At 36.3% G+C, this 16,057-nt stretch overlaps 1 protein-coding gene across 3 annotated transcripts in view; it reads left to right on the top strand.

The window, feature by feature from the left end:
* fbln2 (fibulin 2) overlaps positions 1-16,057 on the top strand; it is a 68,226-nt gene that overhangs the window by 27,949 nt on the left and 24,220 nt on the right. For all 3 annotated transcript variants that reach the window (XM_067388047.1, XM_067388048.1, XM_067388046.1), the window contains 5 exons: positions 1,713-1,815; positions 2,878-3,004; positions 4,003-4,192; positions 12,090-12,296; positions 13,546-13,656. In XM_067388047.1, the coding sequence (XP_067244148.1) occupies positions 1,713-1,815; positions 2,878-3,004; positions 4,003-4,192; positions 12,090-12,296; positions 13,546-13,656 (738 nt within the window). The remainder of the gene's footprint in view (positions 1-1,712; positions 1,816-2,877; positions 3,005-4,002; positions 4,193-12,089; positions 12,297-13,545; positions 13,657-16,057) is intronic.

The raw sequence follows: 16,057 nt of genomic DNA, 5'->3' as shown, positions 1-16,057 counted from the left end.
TGTGTCTTTTTATAGAGGAGATGGGGCCTAGTTGTCAGTTTCAAAGTTAGTTTTTGTATAAACGCATACCTTAAAGCAGTGGGTCTCAACTGGAGGGTCAAGGCCTCAAAAAGGGTCACAGGTGTGTTCTGATTGGATAGTAGATAGTCTCGCGTAGCCAGACCTTCAGACTGACGGCAGAAGGTCTGGACTCTATAGCAGCTTTCATTGGCCAAGGACCGCCCAATAGGATGTTTGACTGACATGTAATGCAACCAATCACATTTTGTTTTGTTCCATGTCATGTTTAGGGGTGTGAAAACATTAATGACTGACGTGCATCTAATAAATTATTAATTCAAGAACGTTGTGCAAGTTTACCGCAACAATGGAGCAGTGAACTTCACATATTATTGAAAATCCACACAGTTGTAAACACGACGGCGTTCTTCTTCCACGAGGGGGTTTTGCGTCATGGCATTTGTTTCCAGGTGGACCATTAAAGAACGTGACACACAAGTCACCTGGACATCCTGTAGAATTCAACCAAATAGATGATGACTTTGAAAATCCTGAAGTGTTTCCAGTTAAGTGAGACATGGGTGTGACGTCTGAGGCTGAGACTATATTGTAGACAGCAGGGAAAGCTGACAATTTTGGTACTGGATTGGTCATCATTTGTCCAGTGTAAATTCTGAAGCAGAACCAGCTGAGAACCTCTGCCTTAAAGTATTGGCTACCAAAATAGATATTCAGAATTTTCACTGTTATTTGACACAACATGACATGTCCCTCTATATACATGTAACAATGGAACTTAACTTTACTGTAAAAAGTATTTTATTCTCCTTTTGCAGGCGAATGTTCGCTCCCGGATTGAACAACTCAATGGGAATCCATTTTTTCTATTTAAAGTATTGTTCGCACCAAACATTAGCACTGAATATTAGCGTTTGGTATGAAAGGGCCTTAAGACTCACACCTAAGCACCCTTTATTATTACCCTATTAGACTCTGATATAAAATTACCCTGGTCAGACTTATACTTAATGTTATCAAGTCCTCTCTACATTTTTATACTCTCTACACTCGTAGAAGTAATGGAATCCAATCATATAAAATTCATTTAGCTGTTTCACAGCATGTCTGAATAGAAAGGTCATATTTTCTGACTATATTTATATGGTTTTCATCCATCATTCCCACAAGCTGATTTTGTACAATTTGAATTTAATTCGGGCCTTCATTCACACTGAGGGATGAGTAATTCAAAATGTCAAGTGTTTGAAATGAGTCATCATTACTAAATTCTTGTTTCTTTGTATGACGATTTATTGAAAAGATCAGGCGGATATGCTCCACAAATTTGCTTTCAATAGCTGGCTTATCAAAATTGGTGCTTTTTAAAGTCAAATATTGGAAGGCTGAGTTAGTTTGTGCTAATGATGCCTATGATGATGCACAAACCATGACTGTGTCCCATCAACTCTTTCTCTGTTTCCCTCTATACAAAGGCTGCAGATTACATCTTTTATGCTTCTTTTTTTGGATCCGAGTTGGGCTTCGTGTCTGTCTCGCCTCTGGGGCTCTATCAATGCTCAGTTTCTTGTCTGCCTCTCTGCCCTTTTCTTGTCAGAAAAGCTTTCGCTGTAAACTCTCTATTCTTTTGTCTGGTTTATGTAAGATAAAACTGAAGTGTGAGATGGTTGTCCTCTCTGCGCTTTTACCTCCAGGATTGGTGGAGAGCTGTTGTGTGGCTGGGCAGAAATGGGCTGAGGAGAACCAGCACTGCGACCGTATGCCTGTCAAAACAGAAGACCTCAGCTCTGTGTGTGGGTAAGCTGGCTGACCATTTCAGATTTTTGGCTATGGTGCTCAGTACAACTTTGTTGAGCAATCAGTCAAGCAGTAAGCAGAGTGAGTGAGAATAATTCATACTAAGAGAGAAACTCTATGCAAATGAAATGTACAAGGCTGCGGCTGATTGGTCAGTTGCAACCAGTAGTATGGCATGTCTCTCTAAACCAGAGAATTTTGACCTTTTTGGTGCCATGGACCTCTAAATATGATGAGAATATAAATAAGGGACAGCCTTCCTTAAATATAAAATAAAACTAGATATTTTCATGTATAAATAGCCAATTTTTACAATAAAAAATGTAAATATTTTCTGTAAATATTTTATGTTTCTATAAAGTTGGCAATGCATTTTTTCTACCCACAAATTAAATGTATAAACCTGAAGAGAAACATAAATTGGCTGTCAATAGAATAAAAAAGAGATTAGTTGTGAATAATATAATATAATATAATATAATATAATATAATATAATATAATATAATATAATATAATATAATATAATATAATATAATATAATATAATATAATATAATATAATATAATATAACATAATATCATATAATATCATATAATATAACAGTTCAAAAGTTTGTCGTCTATAAGATTTTATGTTTTTGAAAGATGTCATTTATCTGATCAAAAATGCATTGAAAACATTAATTTTGTAAAATATTATAACAAATTATGAATTTTCAGTAGCCAGTCTTCAGTGTCTCATGATCCATCAAAAATCATTCTAATATGCTGATTTGGGGCTCAAGAAACAATCTTTTATGTAAAGGTATTTATTAAGAAATTACAGACCACAGATTTTGAACAGTAGTGCATTTCTTTTTTTTTTTTTCTTTTTTTTTACACTATTTTTCTGAAAATCTTTCCACGGGCCCCCTAGCACTCTTTTTGCTGTCCTCTGTGGGTCCTTAGACCCCAATTTGAAAACCTCTGCTCTAAGCAACAAGTAAATCTGATGAGAAAGGTGTTGACAGCCTTGATATTTAGCAATGTTAAATGTTTGGTTTATTTTCTGCTTTGTTGAAGTGTTGTCCAGAAGCAGTGCTGTTCAGGTGCTCTGAGAGAGAGCAGGTGTCAGGCTGGCATGAATGCAGCAAAGGCCGGACAGGCCTGTGAGGGAAACAGCCCACTCTGTGGAGAAGATTCCCAAATGGTAAGATCTTAAGTAGTGGCAAACAGACTAAAACATAATGACTGTTTTCCAACAGTCCACAAAAAGTCCATAAAAGTAGAAAAATACAAATGATGCATAATCTCTTTGGTATTCTGTATGTTTGGAAACAGTCATTATTTTGGCAATTCAAAATTATTTACTGAATACTCTCTAGTCATGTGAAAGGATGGAGATAACATGTGCTAATCAGGCCCAACATGACAAAAACAAACATTTAAGCAGCAATAAGCAGCAGGACAATTTTTTAATTGTTTGGTTTCTATTTTAAGCTGGGTAGCCCCACCCACAGTGAAATTCCCTTGGTCGTCATAATTATACTTCTGTTCAAAAGATTGGGGTCAGTAATAAAATAGGTCTTGTATGCTCACCAAGGCTGCATTTATTTGATCAAAATACAATAAAAACAGTGATATTGTGAAATATTAATACAATTTAAAATATATATGTTTTAATATATTTTTGTCATTTATTCCCATGATGGCGAAGCTGAATTTTCAGCAGTCTCACATGGTCTTCTGCGATTTGGTGCTCAAGAAACATTTCTAACATATTATCACTGTTGATAACAGCTGATCTGCTTAATATTTTTGTGGAAACTGATACATTTATTTCAGTAATCTTTGATGAATTGAAAGTTCAAACGAAATGCAGCATTTATTTGTAATAAATATCTTATGTAACAAATGTATTTTCTTTCATTTTTAATCAGTTTAATGGGTCTGTGCTGAATAAAAGTATTCATTTTAAAAAATAATCAGTTTTAGTAAAAATAAATGTGTTAAAATAAAATAAAATAAAATACACCTCCAAAATATTCTGATTGGCTGTGTTTGTGTAACATTACACACCATTTTTGCTTTCAGTGTGGAAATGACTTGATGCTAGACAAATTAATTGTTGCTCAACAGTCAAATCATGACTGGTTAGTCATGTAAAAAAAAAAACTTTTTCAATCTCTTTCTTTCTATTTCATTTAGGACTGCTGTAACTGCTGCGCGCTTGGTCTGCGTTTGCGAAACGAAGGTAAAGGTTGTCAAGCGCATCAGCACCTGAGCTACCCATGCGGACACGTCTTCCTCACGTGCTGCGAGGAGGGCGAGGAAGGTCTTGCTCCGCCCACGATCAAGAAAAAACAGAAACCTCAACCGACTGCTCTTCCTAAGAGAGGTGAAATTCGTTTACACAACCTGGAGTTTTGTTCTTACAGCAGAATTTACTCATGGTTGGCAATGTGTAACCTGTAGTGTATGGCTGATTTCCAGTGGCTGGGATCTGGGGTGAGTGAGAGTTCATATTTTATTTTGACGAACAGATCTAGACGGGCTGTCATGCCAAGAAAGCGTTGTGATGTAGACACACCATATGATGTGAAACCACATGAGAACCTGGAATGTATCAGTTTTGAGCTGCATTTTTTTAACACAATGTCCCAGTTATCTCTTCATCCCAGTGAGTTTTGAGTTTATGTCTTCACATTAACATCAGAGCCTCAGTCGTGATTTTGCTTGTTTGTTTTTGAAGCCTGGATCATATTTGGAAGCATCTGAAGTCTGGCTGTGTCTTGGCATTCAGTTTCACGTTCAAGTTCGTCACACTGCTGGCCGAGAGGTTGACATTGATGGATCAGAGGAAAGAAAGATGCCCAAAGCTGATTGGTCAGGTGTCACATTACCGTTCAGAATAACGCACAAAGATGCTGGCAAGCTGGGCTGAATCAGAAGCAGATGGCAGAGCAGGCTGTTGCCTCTCTGCCCGTGCCAGCAAACTTTCCTCTTGTCTCAAATGTTTCAGCTGACTAATTTCACTGATTTTGGCAGGATTTGCTTGAAAACATTGTTGTCTTTTTTGAAATATGCTATATGTTTACACTGGGATAAGACCTGATATTAGTTTAGAAATAGACTGTGTACACTCCAAAATGAATTTTTGCTGCTTTTTAAATTGAATTTATTAAATGAAGTAATGCAACACACTTCTTTTTGTCTTAACCTGATTTCACTGAGTGAAATCAATTTAAATTTGCAAAATGGATGTTTACTTAATCCTTTTGTATTTGGAATACATTTATAACATTCACTGGCGAAAAAATACAGAAATCCACATTGTCTGCCTTTGTGGTTAAAAGGATTAGTTCATTTCTGAATGAAAATGTCCTGATAATTTACACACTCCCATGTAATCCAAGATGTTTATGTCTTTCTTTCTTCAGTTGAAAAGAAATTAAGATATGTAAGGAAAACATTCTAGGATTTCTCCATATAGTGGACTTCAGTGGGGTTCACCAGGTTGAAGGTCCAAATTGCAGTTTTAAGGCTCCGGTATACTTCAAACGAAGTTCTTTTTAGTTGTTCGTTTAGGGGTAAAACGAAGTTCGAAATGCGTGACCAGCGATATACTGTAAATGAACATGTGACACCGCTGAGATCGACGTTTAGATGAATATTTAAATATGTGCTGTGCACTTTCTTCTCAGTAACAAAATAAACACAACAAAAATGAGAAAACGATAAGCATTTATTATAGAAAGCATAAGAAAAGCTGATCATAACAACATAGGTATGTTAGCACGAGCTCTGCAAATTAGCACTCCAGTCAAGTCACGTCTTCATATAGCACTTTATTCAACAGATTGCTTAAAATCAAACAGCTTTACAGTATCAAACATGAAAAACAGTGTTAGTGCCTCATTTTTTTTTACAAGCACAACACATTTTGTACCAAAAGCGGCTATCCAGTGTGTTCATGTTTTCACCCGCAGAGATCTTACCTTGACGAATTCAAATACACGAAATGAGTCAGAGATGCGCCCACGCGAGTGAAGGCGGAGCCTCAGTGCACACCTCCTATTGCTTTATCGTTACTGACCAATGGTAGTACGAAGGTGTTTTGCAGCTGGAGCAAACTTTTCCTGAAAGTTCGCTTTGGCAAGCCGTTTCGAACTTCCAAAAAGAACACAAAACGAACTTCGTTTTGGCCAGATTTTGTTCGAAATGGCGTATACCGGAGCCTTTAGTGCAGCTTCAAAGCGCTCTACTTGATCCCAAAGGAGGAATAAGGGTCTTATCTAGCGAAACGATGGGCCATTTTCTAAAAAAATTAAAATTCATATATTTTAACCCACAAATGCTCATCTTGCACTGCTCTGCGCATGATGTAATCACGTTACAAAGGTCACGTGTGACGTAGGTTAAAGTACAGATCTAGGCTGCGTCCGAAAACCTAAGTAGCTGTCTTGCTGCCTCGCTATCTTATAAGAGAATGACTTGTATGGCAGCGTTTGTGCATGAAGGTACCTCACGAAACTGATTTCGGACAGACTTCTGAGGAAGTGTAACAGTTTAATGATCTACAGCAATATAGCGCGAGCTTTGGTGAAAACTAAACAAATATTTAATTACTACAGTAGTAATTTCGATAGAAATGATATCAAAATTGAAATATGTTGATCAAAATCATACATTTATACACAAACTGAGCAGCAAACGCAACCTTCGGACGCCATCTTTATTTTTCTAGCTCAACTGTCACAGAATGGAAAGCACAGGATTGTGGGATATCAAAGGCAGCTAAGGATACATCTATGCTTCCTTCAAAAATCGATCTGAGGAAGGTATCTCATGAGAGAGGAAGTGAAGCTAACATTGGATTCGGACGTGCCTTGATGCCTTCTTACCTTGAAATGTGTCCTCGGAAGGCAGCATTTTTCAGTTTCGGACGCAGCCCTAGTGTCAACAAAGCGAACGTGCAAGATTAAACCAAACGCCCTTTACAAAGAAAAAAAAGTTAACACAGCGATATCGGATGATTTTGAAGTTGGAGGAGAAAAAGAGATTTTTTGCCCTACCGTGGTACCTCCGCCTACGTCATGCATGACCTTTCTAACGTGATAACGTCATGTGTGGCAGATTGCAGAGCATTTGTGGTTTAAAAATATATGAATTTTACATTTTTTTTTAGAAACTGATCGATCATTTCGCTAGATAAGACCCTCGTCTGGGATCGTGTAGAGCACTTTGAAGCTGCATTGAAACTGCAATTTGGACCTTCAACCCGTTGAACCCAGTTGAAGTCCACTATATAAAAGATCCTGGAATGTTTTCCTCAAAAACCATAATTTCTTTTCGACTGAAGAAAGAAAGACATGAACATCTTGGATGACATGGGGGTGAGTAAATTATCAGGAAATTTTAATTAAGAAGTGAACTAATCCTTTAATTTAGTACTCTACTAAATTAAAGTATTTTATATTTATTTTAAAAACATTTCATTTTTATTTCTTGTTAAATTACATGTAATATAAAAATATAAAACTATAACCTAAAACTGGTAAAATGCATTAAAATGTGTAATATAATTAAGTTGTAATTTTTTATAACTGTTTTGAAATAGACTTTATCGGCGAAAAATAAGCAATGAACGTTGTAAAGAATACATTGTGTGTTGGAAAATTAAATGCATTAAACCTGTTTGTGGCTTATAGCTGAATAAAAGTTTTTCAACACCTCACAACCTGGCTTTTGTTCTATCACCCTGAGAGCCGTAGTGCCATATCAGTACGTTCATTGCTCAACTAGCACTCCCGCAGTTATCAGCAAAACCCTAGTCATTCCTTTGAATGAGACATAAAACCCAGACTTTACCTCTTGCTATGTCTCAAATGGCACATTCCTTTGGCCCAATGCCTTGCTTCCCCTGAAGAGTCTACCTGATATCCTGAGGCAAGGTGAGATTAGCTATAGCCGTGTCAGTACATTAGGGCTGGTTTATTTCCTTTTCCTGGTGCACACACAGATGATGGAACGCTAAAATAGGTCCAATTAAATTGCCTCCATAGAGGTACCCACAGAGATGCCTTTTCTTTCTCTTTTTAAGGAGACTATTGCTAACTATGTAAGCCCTCTCGGTTGCATCAAAGGTTTAAGCAATACAAAAATGGTTGAGAGGTAATTATTTCCATGAGGGATGCTTTCTCAGGCCCCCTGCCACCTCACACCCGTAACGTGATTAATTATAGCGGAAATGTTTAATCTCTTTCTCCCTCCATTGCATTTACATTCAGTTAATGACTGTGAGAAATATTTACTTTACACCAGTGCGCTGTGTAAGGTGAAGCCGAGTCTGTTTATTATGTTTAGTCAGACATTAATTGCCAAGTCAGTCGAACGCCTTGCCAAATTGGTGTGTGATGTTGGAAAGCCTGTTCATTAACTCCATCAGTTGTGGTGCAGAATTCAGTGACTGTTGATTTGGGATTGACAGGAGGTGATTGGCAGATGGAGAACACAGAGGGCGTGGCAGGAACAGCTGGCAGTGGTGGATTGACAGATGTTGACTGGAGTGTTGCTTTAATATGTATTATGTTTACATACGAGTAGTCGTCATTGCCGTGTCGTTCTGGTTGACATCTGGTTTATCCTTGAGAAGCACTGTAATAAAAACATTCATTAGAGACACTAGTGAAATGTAGTATTGAAAAAGATCTTCAGTTGAGAAACAAAATCGACCAATCAGCATATTAGTAAAACAAAAATAGGCAAAAAATAAATTGAAATTCGTATGGTGTGATGTCCATATAATATTTGTAAAACCATTCTTACTGTAAATAACTTTTTATGTTTACACAGAAATTTGTTCTTTGTAATGTTTGTTTTATGAATAAGACACAATGTCTTGAATATACACCTACGTATATAGGATGTATTTTTTTGGGGACATTAAGTGAAAAATCTGAAGGTGATCCTTGGATTGTACTGAAAAAGGCTAAAATTCTTGATTATTGTTCATGTTTCTTTTTTATTTCTTAAAAAAAAGAGTGAAGCAGTTTCGTTAAAATATTGCTGTTTTTCAAAACAGCTTCTGCCTAATCACTTTCTCAAAAGTCAGTGTTAAAGCCATCATATGACAAACAACCCCCTATAAAACAGGAAATAATATCACAGAGAAGGCCCTTGTAGACCCTTATGAGTGTCAGGACATTTCAGATTGCATAAATGATAACTACTCAGGGCACTTTGAAGGGAAAACAATCATAGCATCTGTTGTTGTAGTGTCTTTCCAGACAGAAGTGCTCAAAAATAACTTCTTCAAAGGGCCCTTCAGATCAAATGCTTTCTCTGAGTCATAGCCAGTAAGTCTCTCAAAATAAGTCAATTTATGACATGGGAAGTTTAGTTTAGGTTCACATCAAGTGGTAGCATCCCAATAAAAATTGTACTTTTTATTTTGAAATGTTAAAAGTAATGATTGAGATGTGTACATGTGTTTATATTGTCATATTATGTTATATCATTAAATCATTTTGTTGAGAATTGCCAACACTTTCGCAAATATTAGAGATTATAACTGACTTACAAAAAGAAATAATGCTTCCATTTTGTCAGAAGGTTCATTGAACTATGAACTATTTTTTATTTTTTTTTAAAAAGCAGTCAATAATTAGTATGAGCACTCTGTAATCGCTCTAGTGGTTAATAAACAAAACTGCATGCATCTTGAGGAAGGGCTTTTCACACTGCGCTTAACACCGGGTTCTAAACACCGCTTTTAACCCCGGGTAAAGGAACGTTTCACACTTGTAATTTAGATGCAGGGTTAGCACTGCTTTTTACCCGGGGTTATGAAACGTGGTTTTAACTCCGCATTGCGGTGCCAAACTTGTACAGTGTGAAATGATGCGGTGTTAGAATGTTACAGCTAGAATGACCTACGGTAATACTGTATATAAAACTAGCTTCCTTAAAGGTTCCGTAGAACGTCTTTTTAAAAGATGTAATATAAGTCTAAGGTGTACCCTGAATGTGTCTGTGAAGTTTCAGCTCAAAATACCCCATATATGTTTTTTTTAATAAATTTTTTTAACTGCCTATTTTGGGGCATCATTAAATATTAGTCGATTTAGGCTGCGGCCCCTTTAAATGCTCACGCTCCCCGCCCACACACAGCTAATATAACCCTCAAAATGTATCTTTACAAGGGTTCGTCATGCAACATGTCTAATCGCATAAGTATGGTCAAAGTCCCTTTAAGACAAGTCATTTCACTCGGCGGCCATCTTTGAAACGCCTCTCGGGCATCCTGGGCATCATGCAATCTCTTTGAATGGGGAAACATCAAATTCTCCAAAACTGTTCGCCAACCGATTAAATTTCATATTTGAAATCTAACAACAACCGGCTCATAAATTTAGTTTCTAAACGCTTGAATCATGACAAAAAAACTATATTTTTCAGGCTGGATCAAGCAAATGGGCATGCGCAGACCTAAATGCACGTCTCTTCTGAGGCGCGCGTCTGACTGTTTCTACAGAAACCGGTGATTCTAACGGCCGCTGAAGTGACGCGATGACTTTACCAGTCTGCGATTGGCTCTTATTTAGAAGGCGGGACTTATTCCGCCATATTGCGCGTTACACTTTCTCCCATTCAAAACAATACGAGTGACACGTCTTGTGTTATTCCATAGTCTTTGGTATGGTATTTATTTGGATGTTTACATTTGATTCTGAATGAGTTTGATGGTGCTCTGTGGCTTACGGCTAATGCTACACTGTTGGAGAGATTTATAAAGAATGAAGTTGTGTTTATGAATTATACACTCTACAAGTGTTTAATAATGAAAATAACAACAGTCTTGTCTCCGTGAATACAGTAAGAAGTGATGGTAACTTTAAGCACATTTAACAGTACATTAGCAACATGCTAACAAAACATTTAGAAAGACAATTTTCAAATATCACTAAAAAATATCATGATATCATGAATCATGTCAGTTATTATTGCTCCATCTGCCATTTTTCGCTGTTGTTCTTGCTTGCTTACCTAGTCTGATGATTTAGCTGTGCACATCCAGATGTCCTGCCCTTGTCTAATGCTTGAACATGAGCTGGTATATGCAAATATTGGGGGCGTAAATATTAATGATCCCGACTGTTACGTAACAGTCGGTGTTATGTTGAGATTTGCCTGTTCTTCGGAGGTCTTTTAAACAAATGAGATTTATATAAGAAGGAGGAAACAATGGAGTTTGAGACTCACTGTATGTCATTTCCATGTACTGAACTCTTGTTATTCATCTATGCCAAGATAAATTCAATTTTTAATTCTAAGGCACCTTTAATACCCCTATACCTATTCAAATCCTATCAAAAACCCCTGTTTCTCTTAAAAAAATCATAAGAATTCTGGTCTGATCCCTATATTTTGTGCTCAATAACCCTTTTAATGTGATGTCTTGTACCCCTGTCTCCCTCAGCTTGTTCCTCATCATTTCTCTTTGTGTTTCATACCTACTACATCTCAAGACTATATGCTCTACTGACTCCTCTTCTTGACACCCTTCACACTGACCGGTTTTGGGCAGTCACGAAACAATGCGTATGATAACGGCAATGGAAAACGCGACAATTGGAGTGAAGAGACCGTCATTCTTACCTTTTACCTTCGAAAAGTTCACTTAGAAAAAAACTTGATATTACTGTCAGCAGTGTGTAATATAAGGATGCGCAATGCTAGAGCCTTAAACAGGTCACGTGCTGTGTTTGTCAAGTCAGTGACACTTTGGTGGTGAGGGCCCAACGGCTCATGTTATGATGCACTTGTTTTTGTCAAAGCATGTGGAGTGGACTTTTTTTTAATGACATTTGATATTCAGAATTGACTGATGTATTAGCTCTATGTTGTATTTTTGATCATATTTTGATGTAAAAGTCATCATTAGAGTGATTAGTGTTCTCTTCACTGAAGTTTCTTCCATTTCAGTGAGTATATAGAACTTTGGGTTGTGTTTAGGGGTATATTAGTAACTCTATATAACCTTTTCAGTTTGCTTAAACTGAAATGCAATTTAGACAAACTAAGAAAGCTTTACATCACTATTTTCTAATGTTAAGGCTCATTTAAACTTAAAATGCAAGCTATTTAACTTGGTTCTACACACAAAAAGATAAGTTTATTGAACTTATCAACTTATATTGCACTGATGTCAGTAATGTAAATAGAGTTACATACAAAAGATAGATCTAACTCTGTCTGACGACTTTAATCTTACTATCTCTCCCCTTCCTCAGTATCAGACAGTCAGTTTTCGAAGCAAGCGCTGTCGGTTGGGGATGTGGATCCTGCAGCTAATTCACTGGAGGATTTGGAGCATGATAACAGGTGCCAGAGATTTGCACTGCTCTGCGATCATACCTGCATCAACACTCACGACTCCTACCTGTGCGCCTGCCACCCTGGATACACACTCCTGCAGGATGCCCGCACCTGTGTGCCAGGTAGGATCAGCCCCTCTTTGGGTTCTGATGACTCAGTATAAAAAAACAACCTGTTAGATTTAGTTTTAGATTTGTATGTGTTAATCTTTTTAGATTAAGCAGGTGTAGTTCAATAAAAAATCCTATTTGGATATGCATAAAGGCTGTTGAGAACCAGCAGGGTTTATGTTATTCCTAGGCTTTCAGAGCAGAGATCTACTTATGTATACAACCTAGCATATGCAAGTCTCATCTTTATGCACTCAAAACACACACTATCAGCCCTGCATTAAATAGAGGAATTAATCTTAATTCCTGTTCAATATCCTGTCTGCACTGTGTGTGCATTACTTAGAACTGATTTGAATTCAAAATGACCTCAAATAACACAATGTGCACTGTGGCTTTGCATTTAGGTGCGTGCCTGTACATACAGCAATCTTGTGAGGGTTTTTATGATGAGTCAGTGAATTAAACATCCTGATATAATATTTTTCAAACCTTTGAACTCTAAGGAACCATATGAATAATATTCACAACAAGTTGGAGCATAGGAAAACAACACTGCATGTTATTTCAAAACTGGGATTTTTTTTAAACATACATTTTTGAACAACATCCTGCAGTTTTTTTATAAAATTAAGAACTGGGTCTGTCTAGCTACAAAATGACAAAAAAGCACCATAAAAGTGGTCTACATGAGTCATGCACTTATATACCAAGTCCATGAGATGAGTAAATGATGAGAGAGTTCATTTTGCGTGAACTATAGAGATAACTAGATAGCACAGTGATGGGACTATCTTTGCTTTGCCTGATTCACTGCAGTTTGTAATTATTTGTCCCGTTTCCTTGGTTATTCAGCCAAACCCTAACAACGCCACTGCATGATGGGATTATCATCATGTGTCAATATTGTTTTTGTGTCTCTGGTGACATGGAAGTGTTGATAGAGAGAGTGCTGTGCTGCTCCAGTTTGAAACTTGCCTCATACAGTATTTTCATGTTAGGAATGAACTAATGATAACACAAATAACTTCTATCCAGCTATCTTCAGCTGACTTTTGCAATGATGGGAATTCTGATGACAAGATATATGTTGTCACAAATCAAATAGCGCTTTCTATCTTTCTCATCTGGTCATGATTAATTGTAGGATAGACTTTTTTCCGGTAGTTCCTTTACCAAAAACACCATCTGACAGAATGCATAATGAAAAAGAATGACTCATCCCTCTGAGATTTCACTCTTTTCTCTCTCTTTCTGACAGAGAACCAAGAGGAAGACAACCGAGTAAGTGAGGAAGACAGGCTACTTACTGTAGCTCCAGCAAGACAAGAAACCACCACTCAAACCCTGGTCTTCCATAACCCATGTGCAGGTACTTATAGTATATACGGTACACATAACATATACAGTACAGTCCAAAAGTTTGGAACCACTAAGATTTTTTATGTTTTTAAAGAAGTTTCGTCTGCTCACCAAGGCTACATTTATTTAATTAAAAATACAGTAAAAACAGTAATATTGTGAAATATTATTACAATTTAAAATAACTGTTTTCTATTTGAATATATTTCACAAAGTAATTTATTCCTGTGATGGCAAAGCTGAATTTTCAGCATCATTACTCCAGTCTTCAGTGTCACATGATCCTTCAGAAATCATTCTAATATGCTGATCTGCTGCTCAAGAAACATTTAATGTGTACAATTGTACAAAATATTTGTGTACAATATTTTTTTTTCAGGATTATTTGATGAATAGAAAGTTCAAAAGAACAGTGTTTATCTGAAATCAAATCTTTTGTAACATTATAAATGTCTTTACTGCCACTTTTGATTGATTTAATGCATCCTTGCTGAATAAAAGTATTCATTTCTTTAATTTCTTTTCAAGAAAATAAAAATAAAAATTCTTACTGACCCCAAACTTTTGAACGGTAGTGTATAATGCTACAGAAGCTTTGTATTTCAGATAAATGCTGTTCTTTTGAACTTTCTATTCATCAAGGAATCCTGAAAAAAAAAAAGTACACAACTGTTTTCAACATTGAAAATAATCATAAATGTTTATTGAGCAGCAAATCAGCATATTAGAATGATTTCTGAAGGATCATGTGACACTGAAGACTGGAGTAATGATGCTGAAAATTCAGCTTTGATCACAGGAATAAATTACTTTGTCAAATATATTTAAATAGTACACAGTTATTTTAAATTGTAATAATATTTCACAATATTACTGTTTTTTACTGTATTAAATAAATGTAGCCTTGGTGAGCAGATGAAACTTATTTTAAAAACATTAAAAATCTTAGTGGTTCCAAACTTTTGGACTGTACTGTATAGATACTATAATGTATTTATGTCAGACTTTAGAGGCCTAAGAATGTTTATACATTTTTAATACAGATTAAGATTTTTTTTTCTTAGCTTAGTTTCATTCATGGTGAAAAATTGAAGATTTCAGAATCCTCAAGTTGTGATTTTTGATCAGTAGCCAGTCTATCAGTCACGTCTTAACATTCTTGGTTGTGTTGGTGTGTGCATAACATTGTTCTTTCAGTTGTCATAAGATTGTCAATGAAATATTCTGGCACCATGACAGAGAACTAAATTCCAGACCATGTAGCCTCACAGGTACTGTAAGGTCATTCTAATGCACTGCACAACATATGTTATCCTAATTGAAACTTGCTGAACAGAGGAGATAAAAAAATCCAGCAGGAAAGATAAGTCCATATGCCACAAGGTTTAATGTATATCTGGTTTGGGAATGATGGTAGATGAATAAGGACTTAAACATTTACTGGAATTCTGTGTCTTGTCTGGGGCACTGTCGTGTTTCTGGAGTATCAATCAGTACGGAAATGATCTGGATGTATCTGGACGACTCATTAAGTCATGCTGATTATAGTTTAATATTTAATGGTCCATACAACAGACCCATATTCAGCCTCATCCATGAGCACAACAGCTCCATTATAGCATTAATAAGAGTGGAATCATGGGAGGTGTCATCTTCACCTCCACAGCAGATGGAAAGCAATCTGATGGGATTCAGGCAGAAATCGTGTTTATGTATGAGCTAATGTGTTAAAGCTTTATTACCGTTACTGTGGTATGAAGCAGGGTGTGGCCTGGGAGCTGGTCGAGTCCCATGGAGGAGCTCCGGAGTCCTTTCGTTTTGTTGTTTTTGTTTATTTTATGATTAAAGTTACATTTAACCTTTGCCTGTTCCCACTTCCTTGTTCCCTAAACTTTGTTACAGTTACGTTTGATCACTTAAAATCACATTATATTATTTCATTCTAATGAAATAACCACAAATGCTGAATTCGTACTCATACAGGTCACTTTATTTAAAATGCATAATGTATTGGTGGCTCCATATGGAAGTAAAAACGGAAATAGTTGGTAACAGGGATATGACGTCATTGACAGGCAATGCATTGACATGGTCTTTACACTGGTTAAAATTGTGGATTTCTCTAGATTTAAGCATGGTTTAAAAACATTGGGATAAGTTCACAAATCAACAAAATATATAACGTTGTTCTAGTGGTTTTTGGATATTTTAATCCAAAAATCTTACATATTGTGCCTTTAAATATAAACAAAAGTTATTCTGTCAAGAGTAGTGAGTGATTTTCTCTTTGTCTTTTGTTGTTTGATTAACATTAGACACAGAAGACAACAGCAAATATATTAGGCTCCTGTCACTTTAAGACCAAATGTGTTAATCTGATATACTCACACACTTCCAGTTTTCACTGTTTA

The sequence above is a fragment of the Chanodichthys erythropterus genome, chromosome 6 (genome assembly GCF_024489055.1).
Source record: "Chanodichthys erythropterus isolate Z2021 chromosome 6, ASM2448905v1, whole genome shotgun sequence".
NCBI lineage: Eukaryota > Metazoa > Chordata > Actinopteri > Cypriniformes > Xenocyprididae > Chanodichthys > Chanodichthys erythropterus.
Note: the sequence above shows the minus strand (reverse complement) of the source record. Positions and strands in the feature narration are given on the sequence as shown.